Source organism: Aspergillus ochraceoroseus (assembly GCF_002846915.1).
Source record: "Aspergillus ochraceoroseus IBT 24754 chromosome Unknown P175scaffold_10, whole genome shotgun sequence".
NCBI lineage: Eukaryota > Fungi > Ascomycota > Eurotiomycetes > Eurotiales > Aspergillaceae > Aspergillus > Aspergillus ochraceoroseus.
This window is the reverse complement of record NW_024468485.1, coordinates 464,269-478,319: the sequence shown is the minus strand read 5'-3', so window position 1 is coordinate 478,319 and position 14,051 is coordinate 464,269. Positions and strand designations below refer to the sequence as shown.

General features: G+C 49.9%; 6 protein-coding genes across 6 annotated transcripts; 3 read left to right on the top strand and 3 right to left on the bottom strand.

The window, feature by feature from the left end:
- Positions 1-685, bottom strand: P175DRAFT_0487192 (mitochondrial 54S ribosomal mL53 protein). Its single transcript, XM_040895660.1, has 2 exons — positions 551-685; positions 1-484 (listed from the first exon to the last, which is right to left on the bottom strand). Exon 2 carries the CDS (start codon positions 391-393, stop codon positions 73-75), a length of 321 nt encoding a protein of 106 aa, XP_040748942.1. The 5' UTR covers positions 394-484; positions 551-685; the 3' UTR covers positions 1-72.
- A 294-nt stretch (positions 686-979) lies between these two features.
- On the top strand, positions 980-3,921 carry P175DRAFT_0512274 (putative protein transport membrane glycoprotein Sec20; the record flags this gene model as incomplete). The annotated part of the gene is made up of 8 exons (XM_040898655.1): positions 980-1,293; positions 1,357-1,604; positions 1,660-2,231; positions 2,338-2,342; positions 2,617-2,682; positions 2,742-2,820; positions 2,891-3,697; positions 3,757-3,921. The coding sequence occupies 8 exons, from the start codon at positions 980-982 to the stop codon at positions 3,919-3,921; spliced, it is 2,256 nt and encodes a 751-aa protein (XP_040748941.1).
- Positions 3,922-4,518: 597 nt separating this feature from the next.
- P175DRAFT_0445984 (4-nitrophenylphosphatase) lies at positions 4,519-5,796 on the top strand (the record flags this gene model as incomplete). The annotated part of the gene is made up of 5 exons (XM_040894319.1): positions 4,519-4,587; positions 4,662-4,683; positions 4,784-4,852; positions 4,916-5,007; positions 5,101-5,796. The coding sequence occupies 5 exons, from the start codon at positions 4,519-4,521 to the stop codon at positions 5,794-5,796; spliced, it is 948 nt and encodes a 315-aa protein (XP_040748940.1).
- Positions 5,797-5,943: 147 nt separating this feature from the next.
- On the bottom strand, positions 5,944-7,185 carry P175DRAFT_0512272 (uncharacterized protein; the record flags this gene model as incomplete). Its single annotated transcript, XM_040898654.1, has 1 exon — positions 5,944-7,185. One exon carries the CDS (start codon positions 7,183-7,185, stop codon positions 5,944-5,946), a length of 1,242 nt encoding a protein of 413 aa, XP_040748939.1.
- Positions 7,186-7,384: 199 nt separating this feature from the next.
- P175DRAFT_0512271 (ATP-dependent Clp protease proteolytic subunit) lies at positions 7,385-8,390 on the top strand (the record flags this gene model as incomplete). The annotated part of the gene is made up of 5 exons (XM_040898653.1): positions 7,385-7,531; positions 7,597-7,615; positions 7,683-7,708; positions 7,759-7,900; positions 7,969-8,390. 5 exons carry the CDS (start codon positions 7,385-7,387, stop codon positions 8,388-8,390), a joined length of 756 nt encoding a protein of 251 aa, XP_040748938.1.
- Positions 8,391-9,005: 615 nt separating this feature from the next.
- Positions 9,006-12,486, bottom strand: P175DRAFT_0487179 (DEAD/DEAH box helicase; the record flags this gene model as incomplete). Its single annotated transcript, XM_040895659.1, has 1 exon — positions 9,006-12,486. Exon 1 carries the CDS (start codon positions 12,378-12,380, stop codon positions 9,006-9,008), a length of 3,375 nt encoding a protein of 1,124 aa, XP_040748937.1. The 5' UTR covers positions 12,381-12,486.
- Positions 12,487-14,051: the final 1,565 nt, after the last annotated feature.

Here is a 14,051-nt window from a genome sequence, read left to right as displayed (position 1 = left end):
AAAAAAAAAAAAAAAAAAAAAAAAAAGCACGCAATGCGGTTGGACCCCTTTAACGAATAAAAACCAATCCACTTAGCCCTTCAGACTTTCCTCTCTCTCAATTGCCCTTCCTACACGCGCAATCTCCTCCACAACATCCCCAATCTTCATCTGTCGCTTCCCGACTTCAATCTTGACTTCCTTGCCGCCCTTGAAGCCCACCGTTAGCTCGGGGAGCTGCGTCGAGGTCCGCGGCAGCTGCGTGGTTTTGATGTCGATGTGTGTGGCGCTGCCGGCGGGCGTTGTGGAGGGATTGCGCAGGAGGGAGAGTAAGAGTCTGCAGGGACGGGAGGAGCGGGCGAATGGGTTGAAGGTTGTTCGGAGGGAGGTGATTGTTTGTAGAGGGATAGTCATTGTGGCAGATTTGTAGATTCTCTTTTCTTTCTCTCTCTCTCTCTCTCTCTCTCTCTCTCTCTCTCTCTCTCTTTTTGGTTGGATATTGAGCCTAGAGCTTTGGTGGTTAGTGTTTGATTGATTGATGGTGAACAAAGATGGTGGTTGGTTAACGTACTCGGCCAGATATCTATCTATCCTGGGGGTGGGGCTGGTAGTCTTGGATTTTTTTTTATGACGGTCGTGAATGTTCAATCCTAGGTCAGAAGGAAGACTAGGCAGGTATTCAGCACGTTAAAAGAGTGTCTTTTTGCTTGTTCGGCACCTCTACTTTTCGGACAGGAAAATCGCGGACAAACCTGGGGACTAACTGGTGTTTGCATGCCATGCAAACAGTCCCGGCCGGCCTCAGGAACCGATGACGATGCGGGCAACAGAACAACATGCACCATTTCAGAAGCGTCTCTTTTTAACCTAAGTTCTTGACACAATAATATAGATTACCATGCCGTGATACTGTCCTCACCCAAAAATCTTCGGATCTGCAGATATTGTTGGATAGTTCAAGTTGTTACGAAACCGCCGCTTTGAAACAGCTCCTCCCACCATGTCGTCTATATCGATACTTCAATCACGGCTCAAGGAGCTCTCTACAGCTCTTGCTCAGATACACCCGCTAGTTTCTCGGCTCGGTAATTTTACTACCGCTGTTGGGCAAGGAGATGAGGCTCGGTTAGACCTCGGGGGGGAAATACATTCGCGACTCAAGGATGCGGAGGATGAATTGGAGCTGCTAAAGGTCGATGTTGATGTTCTAGAATCTACCGTAGATACTAGGCGGAAAGGGCTAGATGCTGAAAAGGAACTGGAGAAAGAGCGGGTGGTTTCGTCTACACGAAGACTGACCGATGATTTGAAGAGGTATTATTAATAGCTCTGAGCCTCCGTCTGTGATGAAATACTGATTTGATTCTTGTCTTCAAGGATACGAGGCGACTTCCGCAAAGCGCAATTACAAGCAAAGCGGAACGCAGAATTAGCCCGACGCAAGGAGCGAGAGTTGCTGTTCTCGAGATCGCAGAGCAATGAGAGGACGAAGGAGTCAGCGGAAAAGTTGACTCAAGATGATATAGTTCGAAACGCATCTCGAGATGTCACTGCTGCATTGAGGCGGACACATCAGCTGATGCAGACCGAACTTTCCCGCAGCCAATTCGCCCAGCAAACATTAGGTGCGTTTTGCGACCTTTCTCCCAAGGTAGAATATTTGGCTAAATGGTCGTACAGAACAATCTACAGCCGCTCTCTCCTCACTATCAGAATCTTACACCGGCCTTGATACCCTCCTCTCGTCTTCGCGAAATCTCATTGGTTCCCTTGTCCGTTCGCAGAAATCAGATACCTGGTATCTAGAGACGGCATTCTACATTCTAATCGGCACCATTTCGTGGCTTATATTCCGGCGCTTGTTGTACGGACCACTTTGGTGGATTGTGTGGCTACCTTTCAAGCTGGTTCTTCGATCCGTATTCGGTATTCTTGGAGCAGTTGGCATCACGAGCAAGGCCATTCAGCCATCTGGATCCATGGTTGCGTCCGATATGTTAGCACAGGAAACGCCTGTGCTTAACCACATCCCAGAAGCCAAGGTTCAGGGTGCCAGTGGAGAGGCCATCTGGGACCAAGGCCCTGGAGGAGATTCCGCAGACACCGACAGCATGATTGATCAGATTAATGAAATGGTGGAGAATGCAGCCAAACAAGATGAAACGAATGTCGACGACATATCTCCAGAGGAGATGCAAAGGCAGCAAGAAATCCCACCAAACCCGAAGAAGAGGATGTATGAGGCAACAGAAGTTTTAGAAAATCGAAAGGACGAACTATAGATAGCCATAATGATGCAAATGACAGAGCCTGCTCTAGAATAGTTTTTTTTTTTTATATATGTTCTGCCCGTAATAGCACCCGTGCGAGAAACCAAGAGGGAGTACCTTTCAAGGCGTTGCTGAGGCGCTGCTCAATTAATGGACTTCTTGGCTGCCTACGCGTGTATCACGTGGGGACGCGTCTCGACACGATCTTCCTTCGATGGGAGCCTCGTTCGGGTTAAAGAGCAGCATTCGCCTCAGTTCATAGCCAACACGAACCTTCTCCGAGAGACTGGGCCCTGTTTTGGCAAACTTCAGCTATGGCCGCTAATTTTTTCAACAATAAAGCTCGCGCTGCTGCTGGGTCGGGCAGCTCCAAACAAAAGCCGTCAGAGGGAAAGGAAGAACAATTGCAGCAGCAACCATGGGTTGAAAAATAGTATGTTTCGCATCTTTTCCTTATTATAGGACCATCTCCCACCTGACAGTCTACTGTAGCCGTCCTAAAACGTTGGATGATGTCGCTGCTCAGGATCACACAACAAAGGTTCTCCAACGAACACTCCAAGCTTCCAATGTATGGCACCTCTATGGAACCCGATGACGAAGATATGGGTTGGTCTAACTCTTATTTCTCCCCAATTTAGCTACCACACATGCTCTTTTATGGCCCCCCCGGGACAGGAAAGACATCCACGATTCTCGCTCTCGCTAAGTCTCTCTTCGGACCTGCGCTCTACCGTTCCCGCATCCTTGAGCTGAACGCTTCAGACGAGCGTGGTATTGGAATTGTACGCGAGAAAGTGAAAGGCTTTGCTCGTATTCAACTTAGCCACCCTACTGGGCTGGATGCATCATACTTTGAAAAGTATCCCTGCCCTCCCTTCAAGATCATCATCCTCGATGAAGCAGATAGCATGACTCAGGATGCGCAATCAGCTCTTCGGCGCACAATGGAACAGTACAGTCGCATCACTCGCTTTTGTCTTGTATGCAACTACGTCACTCGGATTATCGAACCGCTTGCGAGTCGATGCAGCAAGTTCCGTTTCAAGCCACTTGACAACTCAGCCGCTGGCGATCGACTAGCGCAGATCGCGCAGATGGAGAATCTTTCTCTGGAGAACGGAGTCGTGGATAAACTGATTGCTTGCAGCGATGGCGATTTGCGACGTGCCATCACATACATGCAGAGCGCGGCCAGACTGGTAGGCGCCGGGCCGCAGTCTACACAAGAGGACGATGATGAGGATTCCGAAATGAAAGACCAGGGCTCGGAGGTTATCACCGTTCGGACGATTGAGGAAATCGCTGGTGTGATTCCCGAGAGTGTTTTGGACCGGCTGGTCCAGTCCCTTCAGCCTAAAAAACTCGGTTCCTCATACGAGGCGATTTCTAAGGTTGTGACTGATATTGTGGCGGATGGTTGGAGTGCGACTCAGCTCCTACTTCAGGTATTACATGGAAATTCTTTTGATTATTTTCTCCGTTCATTACGCTAAACTGTTTGCAGCTATATCGACGAATCGTATACAACGATGCCATCCCCGATATCCAAAAAAATAAAATCGTTCTGGTATTTTCGGAAATGGACAAGCGCCTCGTCGACGGTGCTGATGAGGAATTATCTGTTCTTGATGTGGCCCTGAAGATCTCCGCAATCATGGGAGGGTCTTAGACGCAGAATCACAGGCACCGAATCTCCCAGACTGCTCTTTACTTCAGGTGTCGTTTTCTCCGAAGACCGGATAGTTAGGCACCACGATAAGTATATTTCATCAACCGAGCGCTTCCACGGCGATGGAGAGTATCGGCAACGCATAACAAGCAGATCTCTCTCTCTCTCTCTCTCCACAGGTCGACAACAAGATAGTGATATGTACCCCAGGTCGACCCGCAGTCGGTTCAGCCCAAGAGCACAACCAACCCTATTTTAATGACTGTATGAAATGAATGGGATAAACCCCTGACTGCAAAATAGTCCATACCACTTACATTAATTGGATCATCTGTGATGCTTGTAAAATAACAGCGAATGTATGAGAAACGTGGTCTTGGTGTATGGTGCAAGGGGATACACGCCGCTTTTCCTCCGAGGCGGCGACGGAGAAGCATCCGATCCTCATTATTACTCACCGGCTTGTCTCCTGATTTCTTATTTCTCCAAAATTTTTGGACTTCTACATATTTTCTCAGCACAGCTTTTGATTTTTGTGTTTTTATTCCAAGATACCCTAAGCTGCGCCTGGTCAACCACGTCGCAAAGTACCCCGCAATGACCATCCCACCCCGCTATCTCTCTGGTGATGCGGCCAGCATCCAGGAATTCCTCGCCAAATTTGATGTAAGAACTCTCTGATCCTAGATTTCGGTCCTCTATATGAGATTGTCCTTCACGACTCACTTCAACGTCTATAGGTCTTTCTCTTCGACTGCGATGGTCTGTCTCCGCGCTACTCCAAAACTGCACCCGCCAACGTCCCATCCACCACAGATACTCTGCATAAGATGACGAAGCTGACAGTAATGAATTGGTTCAGGTGTACTTTGGTCCGGAGATCATGTCTTCCCTGGCACAGTGGAGACATTGGAGCTACTAAGATCGAGCGGTACAGATTCCCATCCCTCGTGGTAGATGGATCAGAGTACTTACTGAGGAATCCATCCCATAGGCAAGCAAGTGGTCTTCGTCACAAACAACAGTACCAAGTCACGAGCAGATTATAAGAAGAAACTCGAGGCCTTGGGGATCCCAAGCACGACTGTACACCTCCCCCTCCCCTACCTAATTACCTGGCCACCTACAGGTATTCAGTCGAGACAAACCACTAACGCAGCAGCAAAAAAAAAAAAACAGGAAGAAATCTTCTCCTCGTCCTACAGCGCCTCCATCTACATCTCACGCATCCTCCAACTCCCCGCTAACAAGCGCAAGGTCTTCGTGATCGGCGAAACAGGCATCGAGCAAGAACTTCGCTCCGAGAATGTCCCCTTCATCGGCGGCACCGACGCTGCTTTCCGTCGTGATATCACACCGGAAGATTACAAGGCCCTGGCAGCGGGGGACTCTTCCCTGCTCGACCCGGAAGTCGGCGTTGTCCTTGTCGGTCTGGATTTCCATATCAATTACCTGAAGCTGGCGCTTGCTTTCCATTATGTGCGTCGCGGCGCGGTGTTCCTGGCGACGAACATCGACTCAACGTTGCCTAACTCTGGGTCGTTGTTTCCTGGTGCTGGTTCCATGAGTGCGCCATTGATTATGATGCTGGGCCAGGAGCCTGTTTCCCTCGGGAAGCCGAACCAGGCTATGATGGATGCTATTGAGGGCAAGTTTAACTTTGATCGCAGTCGGACTTGTATGGTTGGGGACCGCGTCAACACTGATATCAAGTTTGGGTTGGAGGGGAAGTTGGGAGGTACGCTGGGAGTGCTGACGGGGGTGAGTAGCAAGGACGACTTTGTTGCAGGCCCGATTCGACCGATGGCGTATCTGGATAAGCTCTCTGATCTCTTAGAGGGGTCGAAATCAAGAGTGGCTGGGAATGAGTTATGATAAAGATACATGCATACATATATCTATATACATGTAGAATCTCAGATATCTATAGAAATATAGAAAGGATTAGTCAGGGTTTGGATACAACTAACTAACTAACTAACTAGTTTACTATCTACAGTCATGCTAGCAGATATTATACAGCTAGCCAGGCCTAACATAGCCCTTGAGCTTCCATAGCGCCAGAACCGCATCAACCGTGAGCTGATCCGTGGGCCTCAGAAACACCGCGAACTTCTGAAACCGCGAATGATAGGATCTAATATCCTCCAACTCCTCTGGCCCCAAGAGCTGCGTGAGGTCCAAAACTGGGACCTTGGTCTTGACTAGTGGAAGGGTGACAAAATCCGGTAGAGAAGGAGTGTCATCACCGACTTCCACTTCGGCGTCGGCTTGGGGAGCGTGCACATTTCCCTCCCCCAAAACCAAAACCACACCCGAGCCCATGCGCTCAAACGGGTCCATTGCCTCCAATGCCCCCAATAGCGATGTCTCAGAATATCCATTCTGCACATCAATCGACCTCCACACCCCATTAGCCACATCCTGCCGCTTAAATTGATCCGAGACCCGTTTGAGCTGCTTCAGCACGTCCCTGCGCATCATCTTGAGCACAAAGTCCGGCATATCTCCCCTCCAGGCAAGTCGAGTTTCCTCGCGCCCCGTCACAGGTCCTTGTGGGTATTTCCACCGAAACGGTATAAGCCGCGTGACGGGGGATTTCCTGCGCTCGCGCGTCCGGTGTAGCCAGTAAGTGAGTGTCTTGAGGATGGGCATGCGGTCAATCATGCGCATCTTGAGGTATGGGCGCGAGACCTTCCGGGTTCCGTCGGCGCTCTGGGTATCGGTGGATGGTGGAGCGAGCTCGTCCTGGATCAGACTGACAGGGAGGAGCCACAGTTTCCTGTCCCGGAAGTTTGGATCGGAGGGAGAGGTGATTGTCTGTTCGACCATCCCCCAGTCTGTGAGGAGGGCCTTGGGCATACGCGCGGCGGTCACGGTACAGAGACGTACGGGGGACGCGAGGGCCATGGCCCAGGGGTTTCTGCGGAGGTCGGAGAGGTCCTCCGTTGTTGCGGGTCGTTTTTTGCGGTGTCGGATTTCGCGGGCGTGGTATGGGTGTGTTATGAGTGGGGATTGAGGGAGGAGCTGCGAGGGTGGTATGGAAGTAGCTTCATTTCCATCTCTAGCTGTGTTTGTTGGGGGTCCATTGTGGTTGCTGGTGCTGTTGATGCTTGCTTTCTGCGCAGCATCGTCATTGGGGATAGAAGAGTAGGCACGACGCAAGTGGAAAGTCGAATTCGACGGGATGACAGGGACGAACAATTGCCGAAATACCCTGAGACGCCATGAGGCGTAGGATATACGGCTGTGGAGGGGTTCCATGCGGAATAGAAAGGGGGTGAATCGTAAGTAGGAAGAGAGAGAAGAAAGAAACCCGAAGCGGAAATCATTGACGTTTTTCTTCGGAGTTTGGTTGCTCCCGCATCAACTTGGCTTCCACCACCACCACCACCATCCAATTCATTGATTCTTCTATCTTTCCTTTCCCCTCCTCTTAATTCTCCCCCATTCGTACTCCAATATGAATGCAGGTCGCTCGTTACAGCGACTCTGTCGTTTCGTTCATCAGCCTCCCCTCGCGCGGAGCTTCTCTAGCTCCATCCCCACGCTGTCGACAGCGCGTCCTCCGCGGGGCTGGACACCAACACCCTTCATAACAGAGACAGTGGTAAGCTCTCTTTCTGCTCTGATCTCGTTGGGAAATCAAAAGAAACCATACTAACATTCTTCTAGGGAGGTGGCTGGCACACCTGTACGTACATCGCCCAAACAACCGTACCTCATCAGCACCAATTAACCTAGGAATTCATCAATACCAGACGACATCTTCTCCAGACTCCTCAAGGTATACCTGCTTTACCACCCTGGAAACACTCAACTTATGACGAATCACAGGAACGAATCATCTGCCTAAATGGCGAAGTTGACGAAACCATGTCCGCCTCCATCGTTGCGCAACTCCTCTTCCTCGAAGCCGATAACCCCCAGAAACCCATCCACTTATACATCAACTCCCCCGGAGGATCCGTCACAGCCGGTATGTCCCAAAAGCGCCCGCGGGGATCAGAACAGAGCAGTTCTAACTCTTCATCTTCTTGTTCCTAGGCCTCGCAATCTACGACACAATGACCTACATCGCCTCCCCTGTAAGCACCATCTGCGTCGGCCAAGCAGCCTCCATGGGCTCCCTACTGCTCTGCGGCGGCCACCCAGGCCAACGCTACTGTCTCCCGCATTCATCGATCATGATCCACCAGCCGTCTGGCGGGTACTTCGGGCAGGCCACGGACATCGCGATTCATGCGAAGGAGATCCTGCGGGTCCGGCACCAGCTTAACCAGATATATCAGCGGCATTTGACAGGGAAGAAGCAGCTGTCGCTCGATGAGATCGAGAAGCTCATGGAGCGGGATTACTTCATGGGTGCGAAGGAGGCGCTGGAGCTGGGTATTGTGGATGAGATTCTTGATCGACGAGTCCAGAATCCTTCTGCTGGCGGAGGTGAAGGCGAGGCGAAGTCGGAGTAGGGCAGAGATGGAAGATGGATGGATGTTTATACCCCAGGGTTCTTTAACTGTACTATTAAGAATATGACAATGACTGCCTTGGCATTGCATCTCAGGCAATGTCTCTAGGATATCTATTATGAGATAACTTACGGTTCAGCTGTGTTTTGATTGTTCACGAATCTCTTCTCGGTATTTATCAAACCAGGCGCGTATCCAATATTAACCTATATTTCGTAGACAACCACGCCGAACAGAAAAAGAAAAAAAAAGAAAAAGGAAAAAAAAACTCCTCTTAATATATTATAGTTCAGACGAACCATCCCCAACGATTTAGAGAGACAAAGAGTCCAAAGCTGCAAGTCGGGGGATATTGTGACCGGCAACATGCATGTATGTCATGTCATGGACAAGGTAGATCTTTTAACGACTCGTTAAAACAGCAACAAGATGCACATATGCAATGTGATGTCACTCACTCACTCACTCACTCACTCACATCAACCGCTAATAAACAAGAAACAAGTAGTCTAAACGAGAAACTGAAACAGGGACAGGGACAGGAACAGAAATGAAAACGAAGATGAAGAAGAAGAAGAAGAAGAAGAAGAATAAAACCCAAACAAGACAAAAGTCTCACGAATCTTCTCCCTTTTCTTGAGTCATATCAGCTAGAACCATCTCCTCTACTACCTTCATGCCGGCTTCTTCGGTCTTCTTGGATTCGGCAGCATCCTCGCCTGCAACGGCTTGGTCGAGAGCAAGTTTAGTCTGTCCGAGGGCGTATATCTGTTCTTCGATTGTGTCCTTGGTCACCAGTCGGATGACTTCGACTTCGCGGGTTTGGCCGACGCGGTGTGCACGGTTCTCGGCTTGGACGTCCTCCTGTGGGTTGAAGCTAGAGTCGAAGATGATGACTTTGTTGGCGCAGGCAAGGTTAATACCCGCGCCGCCGGCTTTCGTGGAAAGGAGGAAGACGGGGATATCGGTTCGTTCGTGGAAGGCATCCAGGATAGACTGGCGGTCCTCGACGTTGGTTCGCCCGTCTAGACGCACGAAGCCGAGGTGCTGGTTTTCAAGCACGTTCTCGAGAATGTCCATGACCATGGTGAATTGCGAGAAGACGAGCGTGCGGTCGCCGTTCTCTTTGAATCGCTGTAAGAGCTCACAAAGTTTGTCGATTTTGCCCGAGTCCATCCACTCGTCGTTCTTTAGAGCGAATTTCCCGAGAGAGCCGGGGTTCGTCACGCACATTGTGTGACATTCGTAGTCGTTGTATGCTTGTAATTCCCCAAAGATGACGTCGGGATCGGACATGGACCATTGCTCCTCTTTCAAGCAAGCCTTTGCCATTCGACTGAGGATCGTATCAGTGTAGTGGCGACGATGCAGAAGGGGGTGAATAGCCGCTTGGCGGAGCTTCATCAAAATGTTGGCGGACTTGTTGCCTGTTTTCTTTCCTGCTGCACGGTCTTCCAGGAGTTTCTTCACTTCGTTCTTTTCGTGTTCATAGATTTTCCGCTGGGCGTCGTTCATTTCGCAATACCCAACGTGGGAAATCTTGGCTGGTAGGTCGATGACTTGATGCTTCTTCCGTCGGAGGACAAATGGCTTGAGCATGGACTTGGCCCGTTCAATACGCTGGGCCGAGAGTAGCGTAGAGTGTGATTCATTTACAGTCTTCGCCTTGTTTGCGAATACGTATTGTAGATCTTCCTTGCGTTCTTGGAAAACCTTGGGAAGAATGAATCCTAGCAAAGAAGCCAGTTCTTGAAGATTATTCTGCAGCGGGGTACCGGTCAGCAAAAGCCTGAAACGAGCACGGATTCGAATCAGCTTCTCATAGAGGACGGAAGTGCTGCTCTTGAGCATATGTCCTTCATCATATACACAGACACAGAAGTTCATATTCCGAAGGAAATGTGCATCGACCTTGGCCTTAGCAATCGTGTACGTCGTGATCACAACATTGATATCGTCCCTGTTCTCTTCAATCGTTTCACGGATTAATGCTCGCTCCGCCTGGCCAGCGTAGTAGGGCATCACAGAGAGAGTAGGGCAAAACTTCTGAAACTCTCTCAGCCAATTTTCAATTGTTGACGAAGGCACAACAATGAGATGCGGTCCCTTGATTCCTTTCTCATACAAGTGTGCCAAGAATGCAATCACCTGGCAAGTCTTTCCAAGACCCATATCGTCAGCCAGGATGCAGCTAAGGTCCTTCTCGAACAGCAACGAGAGCCAGTTAATTCCGACAATCTGATAGTTCTTCATCTTTAGATCATCCGCCATGATCCCAGGCTGTGATATGAAACGGCCTTTGCGCGATCCAGACCCAGGGCCATCACTATCTTCCTCCGATTGTTGGCTCGCAGGAGTCCCAATCCCAGAGTCATGAGATCCTTGGGGATCTAGAGAAACCAGTTCGAGCTCTCCCTCACGTTTTCCGAAGATGTCCACTCCCCATTTCTTCATTTCGGTAGCAACTGGCTTCCCCAGGGACTCGCATTGGGCGACCAGCGAATCCACAGCTTCGTAACCTACCCACATATCAAGACACTTATCAACAATTCTGTCTCCCACTGGTTTCGGAGTTTTCCGGACTCTTCCCGTTTTGGTCGTTGGTTGTTCAGTAGCCGGGGGAGGAATCACGCGAACTTCATCCAAAGAAGCAAATGGCCGCTTGGAGATAATGTGCTCCGCGAGGTCTTCAGAAATAGCAGCTATATCAGCGAGATCTAGGACGCTGCACTTATTAAAGAAGCTGAATACTTTATGCTCCAAGCCGGCACCCTCTTCAGGGTCTACATCGATCGCGGAGTCGGAATCGTCATCTGATATAACCACAGGAGCTTCAGGGGATTCGGATCCTGTAGGCGATGGGCGCCTGCGTCCTTGCATCAGTCGACTGAGATTCTGTTTCGGGGGCGTCTCACTTCGCGGAGGACCGGGTGAAGACACTCGAGTCTTAGGGCCCCGCATCAAACGTCTTCGCGGCTTCGAATCCTCTTGAGGAGGCTGAGAGGATTTCTGCGACGGCAGATTTTTCTGCAGGTGCATTGCCGACCATTTGTCCTGAATAGTACCGAGAGCTTTGATTTTCTGCTTCGCAGGTGCTACCGGGGAGGTCCTTTTGTTCAGCTCATCCTCCGACGAGCTGATATGTCCGTTCGCACCTTGATCCTCAGCACTAGCCAAATAATCCAGTGCATCCTCATAGTTCCCACGCTTTATTCTGAGAGCCTGCATGCACTGATTTGCCGATTTTTGTGGCAGGACCTTCATCATTCTCTCCACCTTCACCCGCACCTGGTAATCTTGGATATCTTCCAGTGACACTATTTCAACATCCACAGGCTGAGCGCGCGAAGGACCATCTTGACGAGGTTTTTTAACTGGAATTCCCTTCGGGGTGGGGTCCATCTGCGCTGCAGTTCGTTTAGTGCTGGGGTTATACATAGCGGAGGCTGTTATTTCTTTAAACCAGTCAATGGGCGAGGCTGTCGATTTTTCTGGGCTCTTCGAGGATTTGGTGAACATGGACGGCTTGATATCGGTACTCCGAATGATCTGGAGGTCGTCGTCTGAAGAACCCCCACGATAAGTAGGGCCATCATCGTCGAGGTCAACCAATGGTGCACGTTTTGCAGGTCCAAGTGAGACAGGGGGGCAAAACCGTGTACCACTGGGCGCCATCATATTAGAAAGACGGCCGCCGAGGGGGGAAGGGCGGGAGGGAGAAGAGACAGTCTTCAAAGGCGAAGAGGCCGCAACCTGCACGACGGAATTGGCTTTAGCAGAATAAGGAACGTCCACAATCTGCGTAGGCTGAGTAAATCGTTGCATCGTCGGGGTTAGCGATTGTGTTGCAAGCAGTGCATGCTGAGGGTCGTTCGCAGGGAGGGTAGCGATTGTCTCGTATTCTCCATCGTCGTCCAGGACACTGGCAGGAGGAGTGCTATGGATGACTTTCTTGTCACTGATGGGGGTATCGGGGACGGTGTCCTCCATGGTGAGTTGAAAAAAAAAAGAATTGTGTGGAGGTTGGGGGAAGGACGCTGGACTGGCTCCAGATCGCTTGTTTCTTCCGCCTCCTCGTGGTGAGAGAAGGGGAATCCGGACCTTGATTCTTCAACCAGCGACTTTTTTTCTGCTTCTCCGCAAAAACGCGCCCAGACGCGATTGGATCACGTGATTTGGCGGTTCAATTAAGACCGAGGAGGAAAGTGAGCCTTGGGCAGAAACGAAAAGCTTCTGGGGTGTTTGGAGAATGAATCAATTAAAAAAAATAAGGGAGTGAGGATATGCTATGGGCTGACTATCTTCCTTGCCCTGAACGTGCTAATAATTTCCAGTATAGGTTGAAATATGGGCGGTGGATATGAATTCCAGAGAGGTCGCACCAATGAGAGAAACACAACACATCTTTACACTGCTGAAGGAAGATAAAGAGGAAGTAACACAAGGGCATTTTTTAGTCCGTCATCATAGATGTGGATTGGCATGAACATCGTATAACTCTACGGAGTACACTTGGCGATTTCCAAGTCCGATTTCTGAGATGATGTCTGTAACCCGGTTATTAAACTTCTACAAATTTGTTTAGAACTTGGAACTTAATTAATATAAGCCACGTACAGGGCTGCAACAAGGCTTGGGGAGGCGCTGGGCCGCTTCCTTCCAGTACCTTATTGGGCTAAAAGCTCTGGTTATGGCTTTTGAGATAGAAAGCGAAATACCGAGTTTCAAAGGTAGAATATAGAAGATTTGGGAGACATTCCCATTAAGAAGACATTTGGAAATGACTGTAAGTGTATCCCTCACCAACTACTAACTACCTAAGTTAGTGGGAGGATTCGGTGCGTACATAGTAGTACTCCGTAAGCTGGAGAAAAAACACGCCCGTGCAGTGAGAACTGTATTTGGACCACGCCAGCAGGCCTTGCTTAGTCTCTTCTTGGCTCATTAATAGGTGCCACATGTAATATAAAGGGCCATGACATGGGCTTTCTGATTGAACGACTGGCTCAGAAAACTCCGGAGGAGGCGACGGTTAAATTCAAGTATATTCTGGAGTAACGACCGGCACTAGAGCCCTTACCCCACCAGGGTCCGGACCCGCTTGCCCCGAAAGTCCCTAACTTTTGGGAGTAGCGGTGGTGGAGTGGAACGAAACTGGGACTGGGACTGGCTGTATGTAGTCTTTTAAGTTGTCGTGCGCGTCCAGATAGACTGAAATCGGACACTTTCTGTTTCACCCACTATGGTAGGGATTACCGGGGGGGGATGTGCTGCACCGAAACCCTCAGTCTCCTGAGATCTTTTCGGATTGTCTCGATCTGTGAGATTGATCATTGTTAGCCATCCTGATCCTTGTCCTTGCACTGGGAAGAAAGTATAACCATCGGCATGTGGTAAATTAACCACCAACCCTCCGATTAACCGAGCTTACTGGGACTCAAGAGCACTCGGGCCAACAACAAGTGGGAAACGGGAACAACAGGCTAACAGCTATGTGTCATGGCATGGCTCTTGAGTCTTGGCTGTAACAATGTGGGTTGGACGCGGGGGAAAATACAACTTAGGGAATTCCCCATATTAGCGAGGACTAAAGATATCGAAGATGGGGAAACGGGCAAAACCCCGGCGGCACAAATTCAGACCCCCCTGTTTGGTCTCATG